Below are 21,097 nucleotides of genomic sequence, written 5' to 3'. Positions count from 1 at the left end.
CCCCCCAATTAACTGAGCATCACAACAGCTCCACAAAACAGCAAGCATTCCCACGCCACGGAAGGGCAAACCCAGGCATGAAGAGGCCAAGCTACAACCCCAATGTCCCCCAGCAAGTGCACAGCAGAGCAGGGGTGGGCACCGACGAGCTCTCGTTACCCGCCCTCAGCACCAGAGAGACAAATTCTGCCACCACCCTCGCTGGGGCTGAAGCAGGGTCGCTCCAGGCGTGGAAGGCACCGGCGCCGACTGACACAGCCGGCAGCTGGATTTGCCCTTCCGTTCCGGGTGCTCTGGCCCTGGGAAGCGCCCGCACTGTGCTGCCCGGGTGGCCTGTCCCCCCTCTTGATGCTCAGGTCAGAATAATGACATTTTCAGCTCACCAGCCCACGTGAAGCAACCTTTAGTATACTTTTGCCAGCCCCAGTGAAGAACCAACAGAATTACCCAGCTTAATGTACTATACAGGAGTGTTGGTTTATGATGATATAGTAAAAGCTGCTGGAGGATCACAGCTTTCAATAAATCACCACACAGCATTACCCATAAAATCGCCATTTCCCTGCGCTGCAGAGCTCGTGACAGCTCTCTCCTCTCGCCCGGCTGCCTGGGGTGCACCCACAGCGCGTCCGCGCCGCAGCTGCCCGTGCCAAGCAGCCGTCGCAGGTCAAGCGTGACAAATCTGAAGGGCTAGTTCCCAAAACGTCAGCGACTTCAAACACCCAACGCAGCCTCAGGAATCTGCAAGGTGTAAACGGGCCTTTCTCCACCTGATTGTTTTTTTAAAATACTTTTTAAAAACAGACCTCTGAAATATTTCCCTGTGGAAATGGGCACTGGAAGCCCCATCAGAGGCACGCAGAGTGGCAGGTCCACCTTCGCCTGGCGTCCCACCACACCCTCCCCAACCAGCAGACGCCTCAGCACGCGTCGCCAGCAACACAACGGGGGCCGAAGCCGAGACGTGTCCAGGAAAGGAAGCACCACGCGGCTCCTGAGCCCTCACTGGGAGAGGCTTTCCCACCCAGCCTCAACGCTCCCTTGGGCAGGGCATCTGCTCAGACCGACCTGCGTGCACTTACTGGGGCGTGGGCCCGAGCACCTTGAGAACGTCCCTTTGAGGTGACTACAGGCGATGTGCTGTCCCCTCAGGCTGACATCTATTACAGGTCGTTATTTGGATTTTACGCTAGCAATTCTGAATGCTTCCATTTTTTGGTTCATGTCTGATGCGACTGCAGTCGAGTTTTCCGCATGCATAGGTCCTGAATTTATTTTAACTGTGCTCAGTGTTCAGAAGGTAAGTGAGGATGCTGTTAGCTACCAGTCTGCGTCTATGAATGATCGCTTATTACTTTCTCCGTGGTTTGGTTCAAACGTGTGAGAGAATATGTTAGCTTGTAACGAGACTATAATGGGCTGAATAGTGTGAGGGAGCCTGTTGTCAAATGGGTACTTTTATCTGGGGGGGAGAAATCAAGCAGAATAATTTATAGCTTTGAAATGCTGATTTTTTTGTGTGTGAGAATGTATTAGATGCTTTAACGCCATTAAAGTCTTGTAAAACAAACCATGATTAAATATTTAAGCAGTACTCTCTTTCCTACGCAGGGATAAGCACCCACTTGTGTCTCAGCTTTACGCGCCAATGTCTTTCCGCACCGGGGTGTCCCCAGCACAAGCTCGGGATCGGTTCCTGCCGGAGGAGCGAGCGGTGGCTCCGAGGGCACTGCCCGAGCAGATCCAGCAGCCACCTCCTCCTGCTCGGGCAGAGAAAGCACAGCAAGAGGTTCGCCTCCTGCTCAGCCACCCGTGACCCTCTACCACAGGAATACATATTTTTCTTTGCTCTTTATTTAATTTGCATCTTCATCCTTCTTCCCCACCATCAATCTTCCTCACCTTGACCTTCTCGCCCCTGCTGCCTTTCTCCTCCCACACACTTCTGGTCTCTTCGCTCTCCTCTCGGAACATTTGCTTCTGTTCTCATTAGCTTTTTTTCACCTTCCTCCTAACAGAGCAAAACCTCTCCGTCCTTCAGCCCTCTGATGCTGAGCGCTTCCTCCTGTGCCCACGTTGCCTCTTCAGCTCTTCCTAGCAAGCCTTCCTTCCAGAGGAGCTCAGCTCCATTTTTCCCACCCGCAGTGGGCTCCGTCCCTGCTCGGAGGCATTTCTGAGCACGGCTGGTGTGCTGAGCTGGCCACCCCAGGGGGAAGAGGAGGACACAGGCTGGGGCCAGGTCCCTGGGCCTGAGCAGCACTTGCCGGGGAAGCAGTTGGTGTCTGCTGCCTCTGCGCGACCGTTCGCCGAGACGTAATTTGCCAGGACATTTCTGCCCAGCCGCGGGTCAGCTCGGATCCATCCCCTTGAAACAGCAGCTGCGTATTTCCTTGTGGGCACTACAGAGCTGTCCAGAGGAGGACCTTCCACCTGGATCCCAAGCAGGGCGGCGGGCAGGGAGACGAAGCCCAGCGTACAGGGTCTGCGTACCGGCCGCCTCCTCAGCAGCGCTTGCTGCCAAGTCTCTAGTCTGGGGTCCAAAAGACAGCTTTGGCCGTTGACTCAGACGGCAGCACCAGGTCATCATTCAGCTCAAGGAGACCACGATCAAAAATGATATGAACATAGGACTGAGCTAGAAAACGACTGTGACCAGCCAGGAAGGCTGGTTCTGCTTTTCTGTACACAGCTATAAATCCGAGCTAGCGAGGCAGCGGAGAAAGCAAGACAGGACAGCAACCTGCTGCGGGCAAGAGGTGGGGGTCTGCATCCTGCCCTCAAGGGGTAGCTTGCCCTGTCCCGCAGCAGAAAGGGGAGCCAGGGACAAAAAACACACAGGGCCCGGGACACAGCCTCTGGCCATAGGGGCAAACGGTACAGCAGGGCTCGGGGCGCAGGCCAAACACTCCTCTGCTCTGCGGCAGGGTGTCCCCGTCCCCGCAGCACAGCTGCCCCGCGGCAGGGCATCCCCCTGGCACAGCCTTTGAGCAGCCACCTTTGGGTTCCTGCGTGGGATTTCAGGCTGGGGGTTTGACCTGTTGCCCTTGCTCGAGGGGCTGGGGGACGCTGTGCCTCTGTCCCCAGGACGCCCTGGCAGAGGCAGCCGTGTCGGCGCGGACACGAGGTGGCTGCAGCAGGACCAGGGCTCCGTGGTGGTTCCTGCCATCTCCCTGCCTGCGCACGGGCCATCGCGTCCCCTCTCGCCGAGGCCTCCAGCAGCGTTCCTGGACTCACAGATGCTAGGTTGCAGTTGGTCTAACAAACAGGCAAGTTATTTTCAGCTTAGTTCAGCCTTAATTTATCCATTTTTTTTCCCCCATTTCTGCTATTTGAGTTGGGTTTTATAGGAGAAAATGAGTAAGGCATAAGCATGCATTTTACTGTTTCCCTGTTACTAAAGGCTGTTACCTCTCTCACTACAAGCAGCGGCTGACACAAAGCCTGGTTCCCCCTGCAGTTCCCTTCCGTTCACGAATCCCACGTTCACCTGCGACGGGCTGTCCCCGGCGTTCCGCGCGCCGCTCCCCGCACCCTCGCCCCTTCCTCCCCGCTCCCCCCGGGGCTGCCGGCTCTGCCCCGCTCCCCTTCCAGGCGCCCTGGGCCCCCAGCCACCCCGGCATTTTCCAGTTGTGTCGCTTTGCTCCCTCCGTCGCGCACGGCGTCGGGACGGGCATCCCGCGCTCGGGTGCCGCGTGCTGCAGCGAGGCTTTTGCGGGCCCGAGGCGGCAGCGGGCAGCGCTCGGCACTGCGGCGAGGCTGCTGCCACGCGTGCCATGGGAGCCAGGCGGCTGCAAACCCTCTGTGCGTGCTGTTACAGCACGGGGTTTACTGCACCTTCACTGGGCATTTACTAAGTGAAGAGGCGTAAAGGGCACAGTAAGACAAGTAATGCCTTTCGCAGCAAATTTCACGATCCTTACTGTTATCCAACAGCAGCAGTTTTGTATAAATTCCTGAACAAACAGATCACTGATCTCAGCCTTGGCCAGTCTCTAAAGCAAGGTGCATGATACTTCTCTATCAAATCACAACACGACGTAGGGGATGGAGCTCTCCAGCTTCCTGACATTTTCTGTAGGAAGTCACTTAGATATAAACACGCAGATGAACTCAAGAGTAAAACAGATCAGAAGGGCACAAACCAAAGCGACACAGAGCAGCCAGCTGAAAGGATCCCACAGCTACAGGACGAAGATTCAGTTAAACGCAAACACAGTCCTCCTAAGGAGCTGCTTGGGGTAGAATAATTACCCACGAAAAAACCCGTGTGACCTACTACACAGCAACCACATGGGCTTACAGTAAGGTCAGGGGCCAGTTCTCGCCCTCCTTTTTCACACAAGCGGTCCCTCTCACTTCACTGAGGCCCGCCTGAAGGCCGAGACAGGCAATGCTGAGCTGCCAAGGCTGCTCTGCGCAGCTGCAGTCGGTTCTGCGAGTGCTGAACTGAAACCAGAGCCGTCACACGGCATCGCTTCCCCGCTTTATTCTCATTGAGACTGAGAGGCAAGGAGGAGGTCTGGCACAGGACGGCATCAGCAGTTGTTAGGGCAAGCGACTGAGTTTCATCCTCTGCTCTAACACACGTTTTCTGCGCGACTCCAGTTTGCCCAGTTAAACCAGAAATCCGACAGCGCGGCAGCACCCTGGGTTCCAGCTGGCTGTCCCCCGGGATGAGGGCTCTGCAGCCGTCTGCCACGCCAGCCGTAATGCCTCACCACCTCTACCGAGGAGCAAAAGAGAAAGGGAGCTCTCGCCCAGCATGAGACGCGAGCGGCCGCAGCACTTCCCCAGCCCCTTTCTGTCTGCAGCGCGTACGTCATTCCTGTTCTTGCTTGGAGCCAAGCTGAGTAAGAGAAGCAGCAGATGCATCTGCCTCGAAAAAATGTCGCTGTGTCGAAGCCCTAGTGCCTCCTCCTCCTCCTGGCATCCCCGAGCACAGCCGATGCCCGCTGCTGGCTGCAGCCACCGTCTGTCGAGGTAGGAAGGAACCAGATGTGCAGAGAATCCGGCATGGCATCTGCTGGAGCCGGTCACCAGGCTCCACAGGACCCAGCCACGGGCGGGTGAGGTGGCCAAGGAACACGGTGCTGGGGCTGGGAGAGGCCCTTTCACCAACCACCTTGGAGACCATGGCTTGCAGGGCATCTCCCACCTCTGCCGCACAAGCCCAGCCCCAGGCTGAGGCCGGGGCTCAGCTCATTTCACCCCCCCAGCCAAGTGTCCAGAGCTTTCTGCACCTCCGGGGCAACCCCTGCCCCTCGGGGCCCGTTTGTTCACGCGTGTGAAGGAGCAGCCCCATCCAAGCCTTGGGACGGCGGGTGCCTGTGCCCACGGGGAGCAGGCAGCCCAGGAGGGTCGGCCCCACGGCTTCACGGGGAGGAGAGGGAGTCAGGCATCAGGAGAGGTCTCGGGCAAAGCAAATGAAATTGTGCCGCATAATTCAAGAAAAACATTTAAATTTTAATGAGAAACTTGAAACTGAAAATTAAAAACTACTGTTTGTACAACTGCCTTCTATGGATCAAATTATAGAAAACAGCCAGGAGTGAGGGCTGCAGGGAAACCAAACACACGCTCAAGACGCCATCCATCTCCATTCCCCAAACATAACAATATGAGAGACACGAAAAGACGGTGCAACACTGCACGCTGGTAGTAAAAAGCTGGAAATATTTGTGGGCATGAAGGGAAGCTGTAGAGGAGATGCAAAGCAACCATCTTCTTGGGAGCTGAAAAATGCTTGAGGAATAAAATCTTTAAAAAAACCCCACTGAAAACAGAGGAATACTATCTATCTTCCTTTAAGGAGAAAAAACAACCATTAGAGGATGTATGAAGGAACACTGCAGGGTTTGCAACCGCCCAGTTTTCCTACTGCATGTGGTACCTATGTTGCCTTATAATTAAAAGCTGCTATAACACAGACCACAAAACCTATTCCTGCACTCTGTCAGTAACAAAATTATTGATAGAAAGGGGTCTTATTGAGTTTGTTTAAGCCCTGTTATTGTCATTACTGGTTTTAAGGAGCAGAACCCATCCCTTAAATAAGGCCAGAGAACTGGCCTTATATATATATATATGTGTAAGATTTTGTTTATATATATGTAGGATTTAAAAGCAAACAGTCAGAACTTAGTAGTTCAAATTTCTTTTCTGTGATGAGGATTTATTTTTTCCTTCTACTGATAAGGGAGAAACCTTATTAATGAGGCCTCAGTGGCAGTTACACTGCTGCCGCTGCACTGTAAGAGATGTAACCTTTTTTTTCCCAAGGAGGGTTTAACTGCTTTGTAGATCCATAAAGATATTTCACAGAGAAAGCTTTATTCAATCGGAGCTCTTAAACCTCCTTTGTGAAATGTTGTGGTATTTTGTGAGATATGCGGCCTTTGCTATGCACGTGATGCTGGTAGGTTTCTAGGCATGCAAGTTCCAAGAGCTTTATTTTCCAGATATTTTTTTCAATCAATTAAGACTGCATTCACTTCAGAAAAGAAGAAAAACAACCGCTAGCTCTGCCTCCCGCAGCAGCAGCTGGATGTGCTGCTGTTGTTTTCGCAGAGCGGCTCAGCTGCTGGTTTGGGCGTCTCGCAGGTTTGCAGCCCTGGAATGTTTCTGGTGGGTTTTTCCTCCTTCGTTAGAAACATTCCTGTGATGTGGGGGATTCCTATCCCAACTGTCATCCCCCTCGCAACGCGAGGCATTCCCCTGCGTCTGAATACAGACCGCGGCTCAGCTCCAGAACGGATCACTCCGCAGCTACCGAATTCTTCACGGAGGGTTTTCTCCTGAACGTCGCATTTTTCCGTGCCTGACGCCCAGCCGCTCTGGGGGAGGGAACAAAAGGCCCTTCAGAGGCAGCGCTGCAGAACGCTCCAGCTGGGCCCCGAGCTGCCCCGAAGTGCCCGTGGGCTCAGCTCTGCGCGCACATAGTTCTGGCTGTAGGTTGATTTTAAGCAAGCCACACATTTTATACCAAAGCCACGCATAAAAGCAAGGCACAAGAAAAAAGCTTTAATTTAGTCACACTCCTCCAGTAAGGAATAGTGCACACAAAGCAATAATCAGATGCAAGAAGTTTAGAGCAGATGTTCCCTTTACGCTCATTCTCGAGGCAGCGCAGTAGCAATTTCTTCCTTTGTAACAGACGTAAATGATTCAGTGTTAATAAGAAGTTCCAGGCATGGAGGTCTCCCAGCAAACAGCTGAGGAACAAACTGCCCACCGCGAAGCGTGGGGCTGAACAAGGCCTTCCAACCATTCCCCCTCCCTGCACCAAGGGCATTTTGAGCGAGGTCTGGGTTTTACCCTTGGACTTACAGTAGCGGATCTAAAGCACTAGTTCTGCTAGCTGCTATTCATTTTTTTTTTTTTTTCTCAGAAAGAATTCAGTTGCTTTCCGAAGAGGTGGGGAATTGCAGGCCATGCGCCTGGAGGTCTCTTGCCCAGCACATGCTCCAGCTTGGGGCAGGACCACGCCAGCAGCCATGTCCACCTTGGGGGGCACGGGGAGAGGGTCAGCAGGCTGCACGGGTGGCCAGAAGGAGCAGGCCCAGCTATGACAGTGACCACATAGAATCACAGAGTGCTTTGGGTTGGAAGGGACCTTTAGAGGTCATCTAGTCCAACCCCAGCATCCAGCCCCCCAGGATGGGACGTTGCTGCAGGCAGGGCGCAGCAGACACGGCAGCATCCAGAGGGGAAGGTGACCACAGAAAACGTGCTCCCCCCCAGCACACCTTGAAAGTCACACAGGGAGCAAGGGGGGGAAGCCCCAGGCTGGCCCGTGTCACAGTCCTGGGGCACCCGCCCAGCCCTTCACACAAGCAGAGCCCAGAAAGGCTCCAGGAAAAAGTACCCAGGGAGCAGCTGGGGGGACAGATGGTGGCCCAGAGAGGCAGGGGTTGGGGACACACAGCCGTTTGTCCCCAAGAAGCTGGACAAACACAGCCTCTCAGTGCTCACGAGCCAAGAGCTTCCCAGCACCATTTGCTCTCACTCCTGTCCCCCACCTGCAGCAGAGCTGATGTTTTTCCCAACATACTGCAGCATTATGCAGGAGGAGAAATGAGAAGGGCTTATTCCAGAAATATTTTGCCTCAGCTACTGCCCAGGGAGCAGCTCTGGGGTGAAAGAGATGCAAGTTCCCTAAAACTCACATTTTCCAAACCATAAACTGCGAGCAAAAAGCCTTTACCAGAACTGCTGGTCCCTCCTGCTCTCTTCTCATCAGCCGCCCCTCGACCCACCGCAGGGACCTGGGAGCAGCAGGAAGCGAGCGCACACGAAAATGAAGTAATGGGACTAATGCAGGAGATGGAGGTGGCGAGACGCCGGGATATCATTCCCTGCTCCGAGGGCTGGGGTTAGGCGAGCTGAGCTGCTTTGCAGTAATTGCTGCTGACGGGCGGGCTCAGGAACTGCACCCAGAAAACAGAAATCGCAATCTGAAGCGGAGCTGGATGGACCGCACGGTCCCAGCCAGGCCCCTCCCGATTACTCCAACAGCGTGCAACGCGAGGTAGCTGTTTTACGTCAGGCATTAATTTTGTCTGGCCCGCACCCCACAAGCCTCAGCCTCCAACACCGCTGTGCACGTCGCGGGCAGGACGTGCCCATGGTGTGGAGACCTCCGCGTGCTTCCCGACCCCCACTGCTCCGAACCAGCCCGCGCCGGTGTGGCCGGACACGGGAGATGCAATGGCCCAGACCCCCCACGCCTGCTCCCCGCCACAGGCGTGCAGGGCCCCAGCTGCGCCGCGCTGAGCCCCCTGCCCAGGGCCTCATCCGGTCTCCATGGCATTCGGTCAGGGCCGAGCACACGGGGCATGGCAGGCAAGGGGAAAGGCGAGCGGCCCGCGGAGCCCCAGGGCACACCGGCACTGGGTACCCGTGCTGCCAGCAGCCGGGCCACCCCTGCCCCACAGCCCACGCCTCAGGGGAGCCGGCAGCATCACAAAATGGCGGAGCTCCGGAGCCATGACACCCACAGCAGAGCTTCCTTACACAGCTTTGGGGAGGAATCATTAAAGAGATCTCATTTTGTTCCCATTTTGATGATTATACAAGTCAAAGGAGGCCACAAGTAGGTTTTCCTTTTTCTAGTGTTACCATATGCTTTCTATTCTTCAAGCTAAAGAGCCACCAGCCAAGCTACCCAACGTGTTTATCAGTGTAAACTGGAGACACCTCAAGCACCCAGCCCTGGAACACCAGCACCAACAGTTTATCTAACCATCCCCAGGGTCCTTCACAGATGCCACTTACCCAGAGAGCCAGAAAGCAGCAGCCGACCCCAGAGCAAGGCACAAAGCACACCAACACTGCACAGCCAAGCTACCTTCAACTGGGCTATGCTTAATTTATAACCCTCAAAACACCTGGCCCAGAGTGCCTTTTAATTGATTGCAATTAGCAACTGTTGGTTGGCATGCCCCTAGTGTCAGTGACCACAGCTACATGACCTGGTGGGAAGAGAGGCAGTCACTATTTTTTCACCACAATTCCATTTTTTGAGCACAGCAGAATAGCTAAGCGGTGCACCGAGTGAGACAGTATTACTCATATGCTTAAGCACCTGGGTCCTTGATCTTGTGCTTTATAAAGTGCTCTGAGCTGTGCTGTAATTGCCTATAAATATGCTGCTGATCATGCTTAAAGGGACGCTGTCAAGGTTGGCAGGCCTACAGTCGGACTGAGTAAAATGACATCTTAAAACAGTTTTATTCTCAGTGTTCCTAAATTACCAACCTGTGGTTTTTATCATGTTTCTTGTTATCAGTCCAGCTCCTAGGATTAATGAGGTTATGGGAGAATGTTCACTTCTGAAGCAACAGCGCAGTCGTAGAAATGGCAGGATAGAGGCTAATGTTCCCATCCTGAGCGGCAAGTGAGGGCACTTCGCTGTAACAGCTATTTTCCCTGCTGTGAATGGGCACGACCGCTACTGCCCTCGTGGTTTGCAGTAAGGTCACCCCTTGCTGAAGCAACGCCGTGTGAAAGGAATCTCCAGGAAAGAGCCCAGGGCTGAGGGGATCAGGTCTGGGCAAGCCTGTGGCTGCTCGAAGCACCCGTTTTCCATGGCGTCTCTTGGTCGGTTAGGAGTCTCGTCCTGGCTGCGCCGAAGGGAGGGGATGCACACAGAGTGGGCCAGGGAATAGAGTTACAAAGCTGGCGAGGAGCCTGCGGCTTCACCTCCTCCCCGGCAGCGCTGCTGGGACGCTGAGGGTGACGGGACGGGGAAATCCTGGGGACGAGAGCCCTTTCCCGCACTCTCCCTGCTGCGAGCAGCTCCGTGGCTGGAGCCCAGCGGCGGGGGAACCGACGCCAGCTATTGAGGGGCTGTTTGATCTCGGGCAAAGAGCGGTGCTGGGCTTCCTCTGAAGGACAGAATACAAATAGCTACGGAGTGAGAGGTGGCCTGGGATTATTCCTTTAGTGAAGGGCCTGGTTTGTTCCTGAGCTGAATAACGCGGTTCCTCTGAGCGGCAGTCCTCCAGCACACTTTGTACTCACGGGAAGCCCGCGGTGCCACAGCAACCGAACCGTGGGCGCCAGTAAAGGAGAAAGGACGGCTCGCTGGTGCCAGGGGCGGCTGTGCAGCAGGGCATTTCTGGAAGAGGAGACGTGGCCTTGGCCTCCCCTGCGGTGTCCTGCGAGACTCTGTGCTGCAGGGTTGGAAGACGAAGCCCTGAGCTTCCCCAGCGCGGGCCTACCGCCAGGCACCACCTTCCTGTCCGACCGGGAGCTGGAAGGCGTGCAGACACCCGAGGTGTGAGCAGCGCTTTGGATGTGCTCATCCATCACCGCTGTGCGTCAGTCACAGGACAGACGCTGCCGAAACTCGAGGGACTGCAGGGAAGCCCTGGCAATGTGTAAAAAAAACCTCAGAAAGAACCAAAACCCAAATAGAAAAGAATGGTCTCCGGAGCCTGGGAAAAGGGTATGACTGCAGCAGCCGTGCCTAAGCCGGCTGGTGAGTGCCGTGGCCGGTGGCATCGCTTGATGCTGCAGTCCCTCACAGAGGCAAGAAGAGTACAAATCTTCCTCTTAGCTTTTTTTCCAATCACAGGAAAGAGAAGAAAGCAAAAGAAAAAAAAATCCTCAGGCCGCCGATCCCACTGAACAGGAGAAGGGCAGCCCCACGCGAGCCTGAGGCCAGACCCAGCTCAGCGTTTCAGCAGGCGGAAGGTGCTCCCCGTGCTCCCTGCATGCAGGGGGACCGTGGGGACCGGGCAGCGCAGGGGCCGTGTCCCTCACGCCAGCGAGCCTTGCAGGCTGTGGATACGGGCGTGGGTAGGCACCTGCAGAAAGGCTCATGCGTCTGGCACCAAGGAGTCCATTTCGAGCTCCAGCAGTCACGGAGAAACACTTGAAAGTGCAACTTGCGTATATTTTAAGGGCTTCCAGAAACCAGAATAAAAGCAAAATGAGCCCAAAGCCTGTACTTTTAAAAATCTTGTGCTTTTTAGACAAAGCTCGTATCTCCTGCAACCAATTTGTTTTGAGCTGGCTCTATATTTTTAAAAGGTTGTCCTTGAGAATCTTAAAACATGTTTTATTTTTTGTAGGTTAGAAATGCTTAGAAAGCAATAAAGTCAATCTCAATAGCATTGCTTAAATCCATGATTATATCAGTTCCATTTTGTGCGTATGCAGGGAGACACTGCGTAGGAAATTGTAAGGGATTCCTGTAACACCAGTTACACTGTGTGTACACATGCATACCATAATAACAGAAAAGCAAGAGCAGCCTGGCAGTTACAAAAAACTACCCACTGCCCTTTAAAAATAGACGTGTATGTTCTGTGTTTCCCCAGATTAACAGTGTCATTAGGGACTGACACACTAGGTACACTCCGTCTTCCGTCTGATTTATTGAAGTTCTGTCTGGGCTTTTTTTCTTCAGAACTGTGGTTGTGGCTGATGTTCGCCAAGAGGAACCCAAGTTCCATGAAAAGGTAAAGACCTGGAAGTCGAGATCAGAGCGTGTGAGGAACGTGAATTAATTTTATGACAGTGCTTTATAATGGGCCACATAAATTTCCCCACTGTAGCTGGTGTGTGCATTCAGCAGTTGTATTGTCTGGCAGAGCGCGTCACTCGGCACAGCTGCCAGAGAGGCACTGCTGAACTGGTGTTTCTCTTCCATGACAAACACCTATTAAACAGTCAGCATAAACTCTTCTTGTTACAGCCTCTGACATCACCCTCAGGGCAAGCAGACACAGAACAGCAATTGCTGAATTGCGTATGAAAATTATAGTTTTATTGTCCATACAAGTGAAGGTTTAACTCCGATTCCTGCTCGAGTCAGCTCTGCCATAAAGCAGCGATTCTTTCAGGGAACAAACACGCACAGTACACCATTGTAATCCAAGGAACAGGCACTATTTATGTATTGGAAAGCCTGGTTCACAATAGTGCTAACGCTCCAGTGCCCCACAAGCCACTATTTTAGCAGCTGTAGAGAAAGAAAGCATGACTAACAAGATGCCACACAGAGTCAGAAACAGTTTTTTTAGAACAGAAATGGAATCATCCCACTTGATACAACTCAGTTTAATATGCACGACTGATAAGTAGGGATCATGTATTTAATGTTGATATACGCATTTTCTCCGCCGCAGCGTTCAAAGGCTTCCAGTGTCTCTTGAATCAGATCTCCAATATTTTCCCGCTTCTGCTGGCTGTAGTCTATCCCATCACCTGAATTAACTGGTTAATAAAACAAAAAAAACAAACCAAGAATTATATTAAATTTACTGTTATGCTTCCAAACAACGACATAGGAAATTGCAATTGCTGGTCAGTCACTGTGCCTCTATTAGAAACTTTGCTTTGCGACATGAAACAGCTGAATTTGAAAACAGGGTTATTTTGGTATCTCTTGAAGGCTCTGCTCAGGCTCTGACTTCATATGCCTTCAATATTTTTTTATGCATGCATTACTTCATTATCTAAGTGAAAATCCTAATAAAAATAACGAAAACACATTCTCTTCTAAGATAAAGGTGGACTCTCTCTTACACAACTAATCTCCTAAGACCATTACTTCTTTATTTCTAACATTGCTTATTTAGGACAAAATTCTACTGCCAGATACAGAAACGCTTGTCTATAAAATGTGACTTAAGCTAGACTTGTTATGGTTTGAAATCTTAAATAGGTGTTGTTTGGGGATTGTTCCATGTTAGACGTCATATTCACAGGCTTATGTTGTTTCTCAGAGAGGAGATGTCCTGTGGCCTGAAAGAGATATTTGGAGTACAACACGGCACTCATTCAATTTCTGCTCCCTGAAAAATGTGTAAAATTAAGTCAATGTCAACAGGACAAATTATTGCAGCCCCAGATGCAGTAACGCTTACTGCTCCTTTCTCTAACGTGGAGCAGCAAGGGTGACACACATTCATGCACATACAGCATAGTTCTTCAAAAACAATCAGAATGAACAACTGTGACAACAAAAAATACAAGAGTAAGAAATAACTTCACCTGCAATGATGCTGAGAGAATTAAATGAGGAAAATATATTCTGTTTTCTTTTAAAGCAACATTCTGAAAACTGTCTTAATACGGGCATCTTCCAAGATCTGTACAAAGCCCAAGTTGGTGGGCGCCCAGCGCGCTCGGCCGAGGTGCGGAGCGGTGGCCAGGGCGTCCACGCGCGGTGGGACGGTGGCCTCACGCCGGGCAGTGGTGGCCACGTGCCCGTGCCGTGCGGTTAGCATCGCGGATAACGCTGCTCGCTTGCTGACACGCGCGGCCGGCCCGCAAAGGACACGTCTGTGAAGAGCGCGCACCCAGCTCCTCGGGCAGCGCCTGCCCTTCACGTGAGAAGCGTGGCGCACGGCAGATGTTGCTCCCACTGCTGCGTCCCCAGGCCGGTGGGGCGTGGATGTGCAGCTGCTCCCATCCTCGCGTTCTCTCCTGGACCCGGCCCAAGGATCTGGGTTTCAGGTATGTGACTTTGCTACCAGTAAAAACCAAAGAACCATGCTCGTGAAGGAAGAGCTGATGAACACGCGTAAAAAGCACCCTTTTGCTGAGTTTTCCTGTAAAATACCTGATTGTGCTCCAAGTTAATTATGCGTATATCAGTTTTTCAAACACCTTACATTTGTGTCGCTTTTTGCTTTTTGTAAAATGTTTGCAGAAATACAGAGGTGACATAAAGGTACTGGGCTTCTGAGAGGAAAGGCAGTAATTTTTTTGTGATGGTTACTCTTAAGCACACAAATACTTCCCTATATATTAACTATTTATTTCACTAACATCAGAAGCCAGAGTTGTGATATGAAAATTTACTACGATGAATTTACTGTAATGTTAGAAATGATAGATTATGAGAGTGCATAGAAAACACCAAGAGCTATTAAATAAAAGAATTAGTTTATGCAAAATACTAATGCAAGAAGCACACCGCAGCTGAGTGCAGTTTAGACTAAACATGGTTTCCTCTTGCAGAAAACAACTGAGATCACCTGTGCCGCCTCACCTGTGTTGCATGTGCACTGCCAGCACTCCCCAGAACACCTGGAGGTATTTCTGATTTCACCAGTTTGAGCAAAGGAAACCCTGAACCTTGACCTAAGTCTTGGCAAATATGTGGAGGAATTACTGACTTTCCAACCATTTGTCTATTATCTGTAATTTTAAGCCTACACACATGCTCTGCTAATGAGCTTACACAGCTTTCATCGTTCTTTCAACGAAGCAGTGAAAAAATCAGCTCCCTGGAAGTCATGGCAATACATTGCTAGGCAAGTTTGGAGGAGGCCGACAAAATGCCGTGCTAATGCTGGTAGCAGAGGTATTTTCCAGAATCCCATGTTACAGTCTTTATTATAGAGCGCAGTCTGGGTGATAACTGATGCCTTCGATGCTTGATTAAAAGGTATCTAAGAGAACGAGGCAATGATAAAGGAAATAAGTCTGTGAGGGAGGACTGAATGTGTGATGTGCAGACCATCATTACAATTTTCTTTTCCTACAGACCATCTGTGCTATATGAATGTTTGTATCCTCAAGACAGCCATAATTCACATTAATGTCATGACACAAGCTACAACCAATACCAGAAAGGTTATGTCAGCATTGAGGTCACCCGGTAAGTACCAGAATAGCTATCCAATGCAGTTATAGGAATTAACAAATCTTTCAGACCAAAAAGATAATCATTAACCCAACAGGACAACATCCACTGAACGGATGAGTCAGAATGATCTGCCCAAAGCACCTAAGGGTAAATATCTAGTCATGATAATAATGATGATTAGCTGGAAAAAAATTTGTACTGAAGTACAGCGGTCTCGGCGTGCCCTTCTCTGGTTTGACTCTATTTCCAAGTTGGTTTGCGTGAGAAGCCAACTTTGTCAGCCACAAAAATGTTGCGTATGTAAAGTGTGAACGTGGATCCGATTCAAGCTCTTTACGCAGTTGTCCTTTGTGAGGGAGAATAAATCAACATGAAAATGCTAGGAAGCACATTTGTCATATCTTTGTCTCAAAGTGAAATGTTTGGCAAATTCAGCATGCATCAAGAGCTCTTTTCAGAGCAAATGTTATTTCTGCCTTTAGAAGAAACACATTGAAGCAATAGTAACAGATCTGGAGGATTACAATCAGGAAAAGATCTCATTTACCTTTCTGGATCAAAAAGCTAGCTCCCATTCTCCTGAATGATGCACCAAGGGTTTGATGGTCCTTGACAGTGAACAGAAAGGCTTGCAGCTGGCCAGACGTGCAGTAGCTGGTGCAGCCGGCCAGCCTGGCAGCCTGGGGCAGCTCTCCTGCCCTGCCCTGCCCTGCCCTGCCCTGCCCTGCCCTGCCCGGCCATCAGCGTGGCCTGGGCCAGCGGCTGGAGCTGGGGAAGCTGGCTCGGACCCTCGGGCACTGGGCTCGCATCTGGCAGCCAAAGGAGCGGGATCTGAACTGTGCTTTAGAACATGGCTTGTATGTGAGTCCAGACATGCTTCTGTTCGTGATGCAGGGTACGGAGGAAGTTCTAGTGTTATTTGTATTCCATCTCATTTAATTTTAAAATTTCACTAGGGTAATGCTACAAATATAAAGTTGCATTGCTTTAAAGAACGACAAGCAAGTTTCTCTTGACACAGTAAGAGCTTGACAGGGCAGTTTTGCAGTCCCGGAGTGGACAAGAAAGGTAAACCAACCCATAAAGCTTGGTCAGATCTAGTCTTATCTCTGGACATATGTTAGCATCTGGAAGTGTCCGAGACGTTCTTTCAGTTTATTAGCTTCCACTTCAAGGCAAGCCAGGTCTCGAAGAGAGTTTGTCAATCCCCCGAATATGTCAGAGTACCTCTCTGGAAGGATCTCACAGCTACCAGAGCTGGCTGCTGGTGGCTGTTCCCAAGGTTCTGCTTCATGGAAAGCACGAATTAAAACTAGGGTTTGCATACCCCTGTTGTTGTGGGGGTGTTGTAGATCTTGGGATATTGCAATTTCCCCAAACGTTACATAGCTGAGGAATGCCGAGTGTTGGAGGACAGATTAACACTTAAGAGAGATTTCTGAAGAGACTGTAAAGGAAGCCCCACGCCCGCAGCTTAAGCAATGTTTTTAATCAATTTGTAACTCGAAGGCCATTCCTTTATTTTTTACAGATGAACTTTTGAGAGCAGATATACACACACAAATTTCAACTTTTTGTCTTGGAACAGGTTGGTCCTAGCAGAAATTTTTAAACTACTACTGGTTAACATCAGAGAGCTCTTGTATAACGGGTTTTTTTCTGTACACAAACCAGTAAAGCTACTCGGAAAGACAGGCATCATTTCTCCCTCTCTGAATCTTGAGAAACCGATACTGAAAGGTAAAGTGACTTGCTCCAAGTCGTGGAAGGGATCAGTCACAAATCATGCCTTTTGGCTTTATATCGTAGATGATGAAAGTACTATTTACAGTAAAATATAACTATGGTAAAAATAATTTTTAAGCTGCTCTGTTCGTCCCAGTCAGACCAACAGGCATATTCAGCAATTACAAAGATTACAGTAATCCAACATGCTAACCACTTAAATGCGTGAGATTTTTACTTCAAAAAACCAACAGTGATGAGATTGTGAAGTGCAGACATATTTCTCAGTACGGAATTGTATTTCTGCAGAAAAACCTGTCACAGAACAGTATATAGTTAAGCAGGACAAACTAGGATTAGAATATTCTGTGGGAAATTTCAGGACTTTATCCCTGCTAGGAGTCAGCATCGGCACCAAGGAACCGAGGGAAGCTGACTGCAGCTATAGATTGCCATGCGTGTGTGTCAGTTCACACCGCGGAAGTTCGCTGCCCAGGTACAGTTCAGAGCTTAATTAATTTTTCACAATCCTCTTGTTAGGATTAGTTTAATTGTCATAAAAGCAGTTGGCTTCCCGGCGGGAGCAGCGAATGCAAGCGGCTGATGAGTCAGTCGGGCGGGAGGAGGAGGGCTCCTGCGCGCAGCTCCTCTCAGTGACTCAGAACCGTGCTTTGGAGCTGTCAGCTCCAGGAAGGGTGAGGTGGGTCGGGCTCCTTCCTCGGGTAGTTGGAAGCCTGCGAAAAGCCGCAGGTAAGACTCAGAAACCCTCCTGTCTGCTGAGACACAGAGGGACGCTGCCAGTCCGTTGCACTCGGGCGGAGGAAGAGCCACCGGGAGGTTGTGACTTCTGGTTGTTACTGACCCGGACAGAAAACCCCATGTTCTGTTCCCGCAGGCTCAGAGCAACGTGAACACCGGTTTTAAATGTTTCTTAGGACACATCCAGGTTATGTGTACACAGAAGCGCAAACTGGCCTCGCGCAGGCTGGCCCCAAAGCCAACTCCCCAAAGGAGTGTTGGAAAGAAGAGCTCGTAAAGTAATTTATGTTGGAAGGAACCTCTGGAGCCATCTGGTCCAAATGCCCTGCTCAAAGTCAGCTCCGTTTTCAAAGCTAGGTCAGGCTGCTCAGGGTGAAACATCTGCAGCTGCTCAGCACAGAGCAATCCCAGAACGAGAAACGGTGCAGAGATCCCCTGGAGCTGGCAGAGCTGTTCAGCAGCCATTTCAGATGTGATGAAGGGAAGTGCTGCTCCTCAAATATGGAAACCTATCTGGCGAAGGAGGACTTGCTGAAGTTACAAATTTCATGGGGAGGATTATTATCTGGTTTGGTACAAAACAAACCTAAACTTCTGGCACAGTAACAGAGCCTAACCTGCGTCTATGACATTGCTTTTGGAAGCTGGATCACATAGCCAAGGAAGAGGCAGAGATTTGGCTGAAAAATCAGTAAATTTCATTAACACCCTGACTTGAAACAATGAAACCATAATTTAAAAAAAATTAACATGTATCTTTCAAGCACTTGAAAATATTAAAGCTGAAAGTACTAATATACCTTACAGAGGCCCAATCTTTGAATGTGCATGGACCTGTTTTTTGACACTATCGACTCGAGTTCCTTGTCTCTTGCTTTACTTGGCTTCTTCCTTCTGTTTTTCATCATTAGTGCTGACTGTTTATCACTTTACAATGCTACAGTACTGCAGAGATTGCAGAAGAATGTTTCAATCCAAGCAGAAAGCATGTATGCTTGGAATTAAAACAGAATACTAATATAGAGACATTTCTGCTCATCGTAGGTCTTAGAAAAAAACAATTTTATACATTTGCTATAAATCAGCTAGGTATTATCTATCTAAATAAGATGCTTCTAAGATTTTCTTAATTCTTATTGAGAGCATGCTGCTTTAGCATAAAAGAGAAATTCTTTCTATAGGTCTCTTCCACATGCAGCTAGCTTTTAGTTATTTCATAAATTAGCATTTATTTTAAAATGTAAGAGCTGTTACTATAAATACTATTCAGAAAGTCAACAATTCAGTAAGTGGAGGAAGTGCTCTGATTGGAAAGGAAACATTTGACTGACTTACGATGTTTTACTGATGACGTAAGCCTACTAGAGATAGCTGTAACTACTTGTAAATTGCTGCAGTACAAAAAAAACCCCAAACCACCAAACCAAAAAACCCAGCTGAAAGTGAGCCAAGACAGCAGCTGTTATCACAGTTTTCCATTTCCAGGAAATGTTAGCAACATCAGATGTAATCCTTTCTAAGCCCAGACTTTTTTTTTTTTAATAAAAGTACAAAAATGAAAAAGCAATCACAGCTTTTGTAACAAATTATATTAGCAAACATGTTTGACCAATGAGGTAATAAATAAGAGAATATTATTGTGGGTTTTTCCCTCTGTAAGTACTTTATCTTCTCCAGTGATTTTAGGCTTTGAAGTTTGCCTATGTTTGTGCTACTGATCAATAGCAAACAAAGTAGTATTAGTAGTATTAAATAATCTTAAATAAACAGCACACTCAACAGGGGAACAGAAACTGGAGGCTGAGATCTCTGTGGCCTTGCTACAGTGTTTGCTGTTGCAAAATGACACATTGGGTCACAAATCATGCTCAAAGTGCAACAAGGGTTGCACCACTTATGTGAATCTGATGTTCTTCCAGTTGTTTTGGATGTATATAAATGCCAGTACAAAGTAAATACTGTTTTTTAGCTGGAAATCATGTTTGTGTGTGCAACATTTGCATAGCTTTGCTGGACTGATGTGAAATACAGTTCTTCAGCACATTAATTTCACATCCAAATATAGCTTAATTACTGCAAAAGGAATTAAAACCATGTAAAAAGAAATTTTTGTATGTGTGCGAAATAAACATCGTGTATTTTTTAACGTAATTCAAAGTGACAAAGCTGAAAGTTCTGAAATGCTTTAAAGATTGCTGATTTCAGTATGAAACATAATCCTACAGCTGACAGTTTTTAACATTGAGTTTATTCATACTTCAACTCAAGCTGCTTGACAATCCATCCTCCTTCTCCCGTTTGAAGATTTTTATTAATGTTACAGAAATACTTTTGAGGGAAAGCCCTAGGTTTTTCTTTACAAGCAAAAAGCTCAGTAATTCATTACTTTGTGTAATTAACTGTTGATGTGTTTGTACATCTGTCACGTACGAATGGAACTGGTTGTGTCTAACTTCACTGTTCAAAATCACTACCCTTTAAGGACACTAATTGGTATAGCTCGCCCGTCAAAAATTTCATTGACGGTTAGATGACTTCAGTGACTGCTTTCCTGGCTTTGTGAAAGAAGGGTGAGCCCATTATTGTCAGTGGAATGCAACCATATGAAAAATAGGTCAATATATTAAAAATTTCCCATTAAAATTATGGGAGCAAGTTGTTAGATATGCCTGTAAGTTGCTGGATATGCCTGGAGTTGCCAGTTTTCTAATGTTTCTGTTCCCTAATTAAGTGAAATAAGCAAGAACTCAAAGTCATCTGAAGTGTTTTAGCAGTGACTTGAGACGGGATGAGGAGATGACAGCTATGAATGACTGTGTGGATTTGCCAAGATTTCTTTCACTGCTGTGGGACAAGGACAGAATTTATGCAGTTTAGAGGATAACTAGCACTGAAACTGGAATGTGATATTTTATCCTCAAGCCAGACAGCAAGGAACACCCCAGATGTCTGTACTATAAGGGTCAGGATAGCTCTTCCTGATGTCTCTTTAAATTTTTGTAATATATATTTTTTTAAAGTACATTGAGTGATCTGATTACCGTTTCTGAGTTTTTCCAGTTGGTTCAATGCGTAGGGTAGATTAAAAAAAAAAGAAAATTACCTTCCCAAGATATGAATTTGCAATCTTTTTATGAAGAATGGGAAGGACATAAAAATAAATACTTATCAAAAGCTAGTTAACAGCTATTTGTTTTACATTAAGAAAAGCATACATTTGAATTTATAACAGCTTTTCAAGCAATCAGAAGTCAATTTTTATAAAACTAAAATGTATTATAATGTCTAGTCTTTACTTACAAAAATGTAGAACAGATAAGAAAGAAAGAAAATCATGGCCTCTAGGTGTGGCATTTCTGCAGATTCACAGCTTCTGAACTGTGAAAGTTGAAGCCTGTAGAAAGCCACAGAGGAACTGCACATACAGCACATGCAGACTGATTTTTTTTTTTTTTTTAAGCTTTGGGAAGCTGTCAGAAAACTGTCTCTATTTTTTTCAACGTTTTC

General features: G+C 48.6%; 1 protein-coding gene across 3 annotated transcripts in view; it reads right to left on the bottom strand.

Moving 5' to 3' along the window:
* Positions 1 to 12,252: 12,252 nt before the first annotated feature.
* Positions 12,253 to 21,097, bottom strand: part of PACRG (parkin coregulated) — a 231,626-nt gene continuing 222,781 nt past the window's right edge. For all 3 annotated transcript variants that reach the window (XM_075445362.1, XM_075445348.1, XM_075445357.1), the window contains one exon: positions 12,253 to 12,723. In XM_075445362.1, coding sequence (XP_075301477.1) covers positions 12,563 to 12,723 — 161 coding nt within the window. In that variant the 3' untranslated portion in view covers positions 12,253 to 12,562. The remainder of the gene's footprint in view (positions 12,724 to 21,097) is intronic.

Source organism: Opisthocomus hoazin, chromosome 2 (assembly GCF_030867145.1).
Source record: "Opisthocomus hoazin isolate bOpiHoa1 chromosome 2, bOpiHoa1.hap1, whole genome shotgun sequence".
Taxonomy (NCBI): domain Eukaryota; kingdom Metazoa; phylum Chordata; class Aves; order Opisthocomiformes; family Opisthocomidae; genus Opisthocomus; species Opisthocomus hoazin.
The sequence above is the reverse complement of the archived record's forward strand: the minus strand, read 5'-3'. Positions and strand labels throughout refer to the sequence as shown.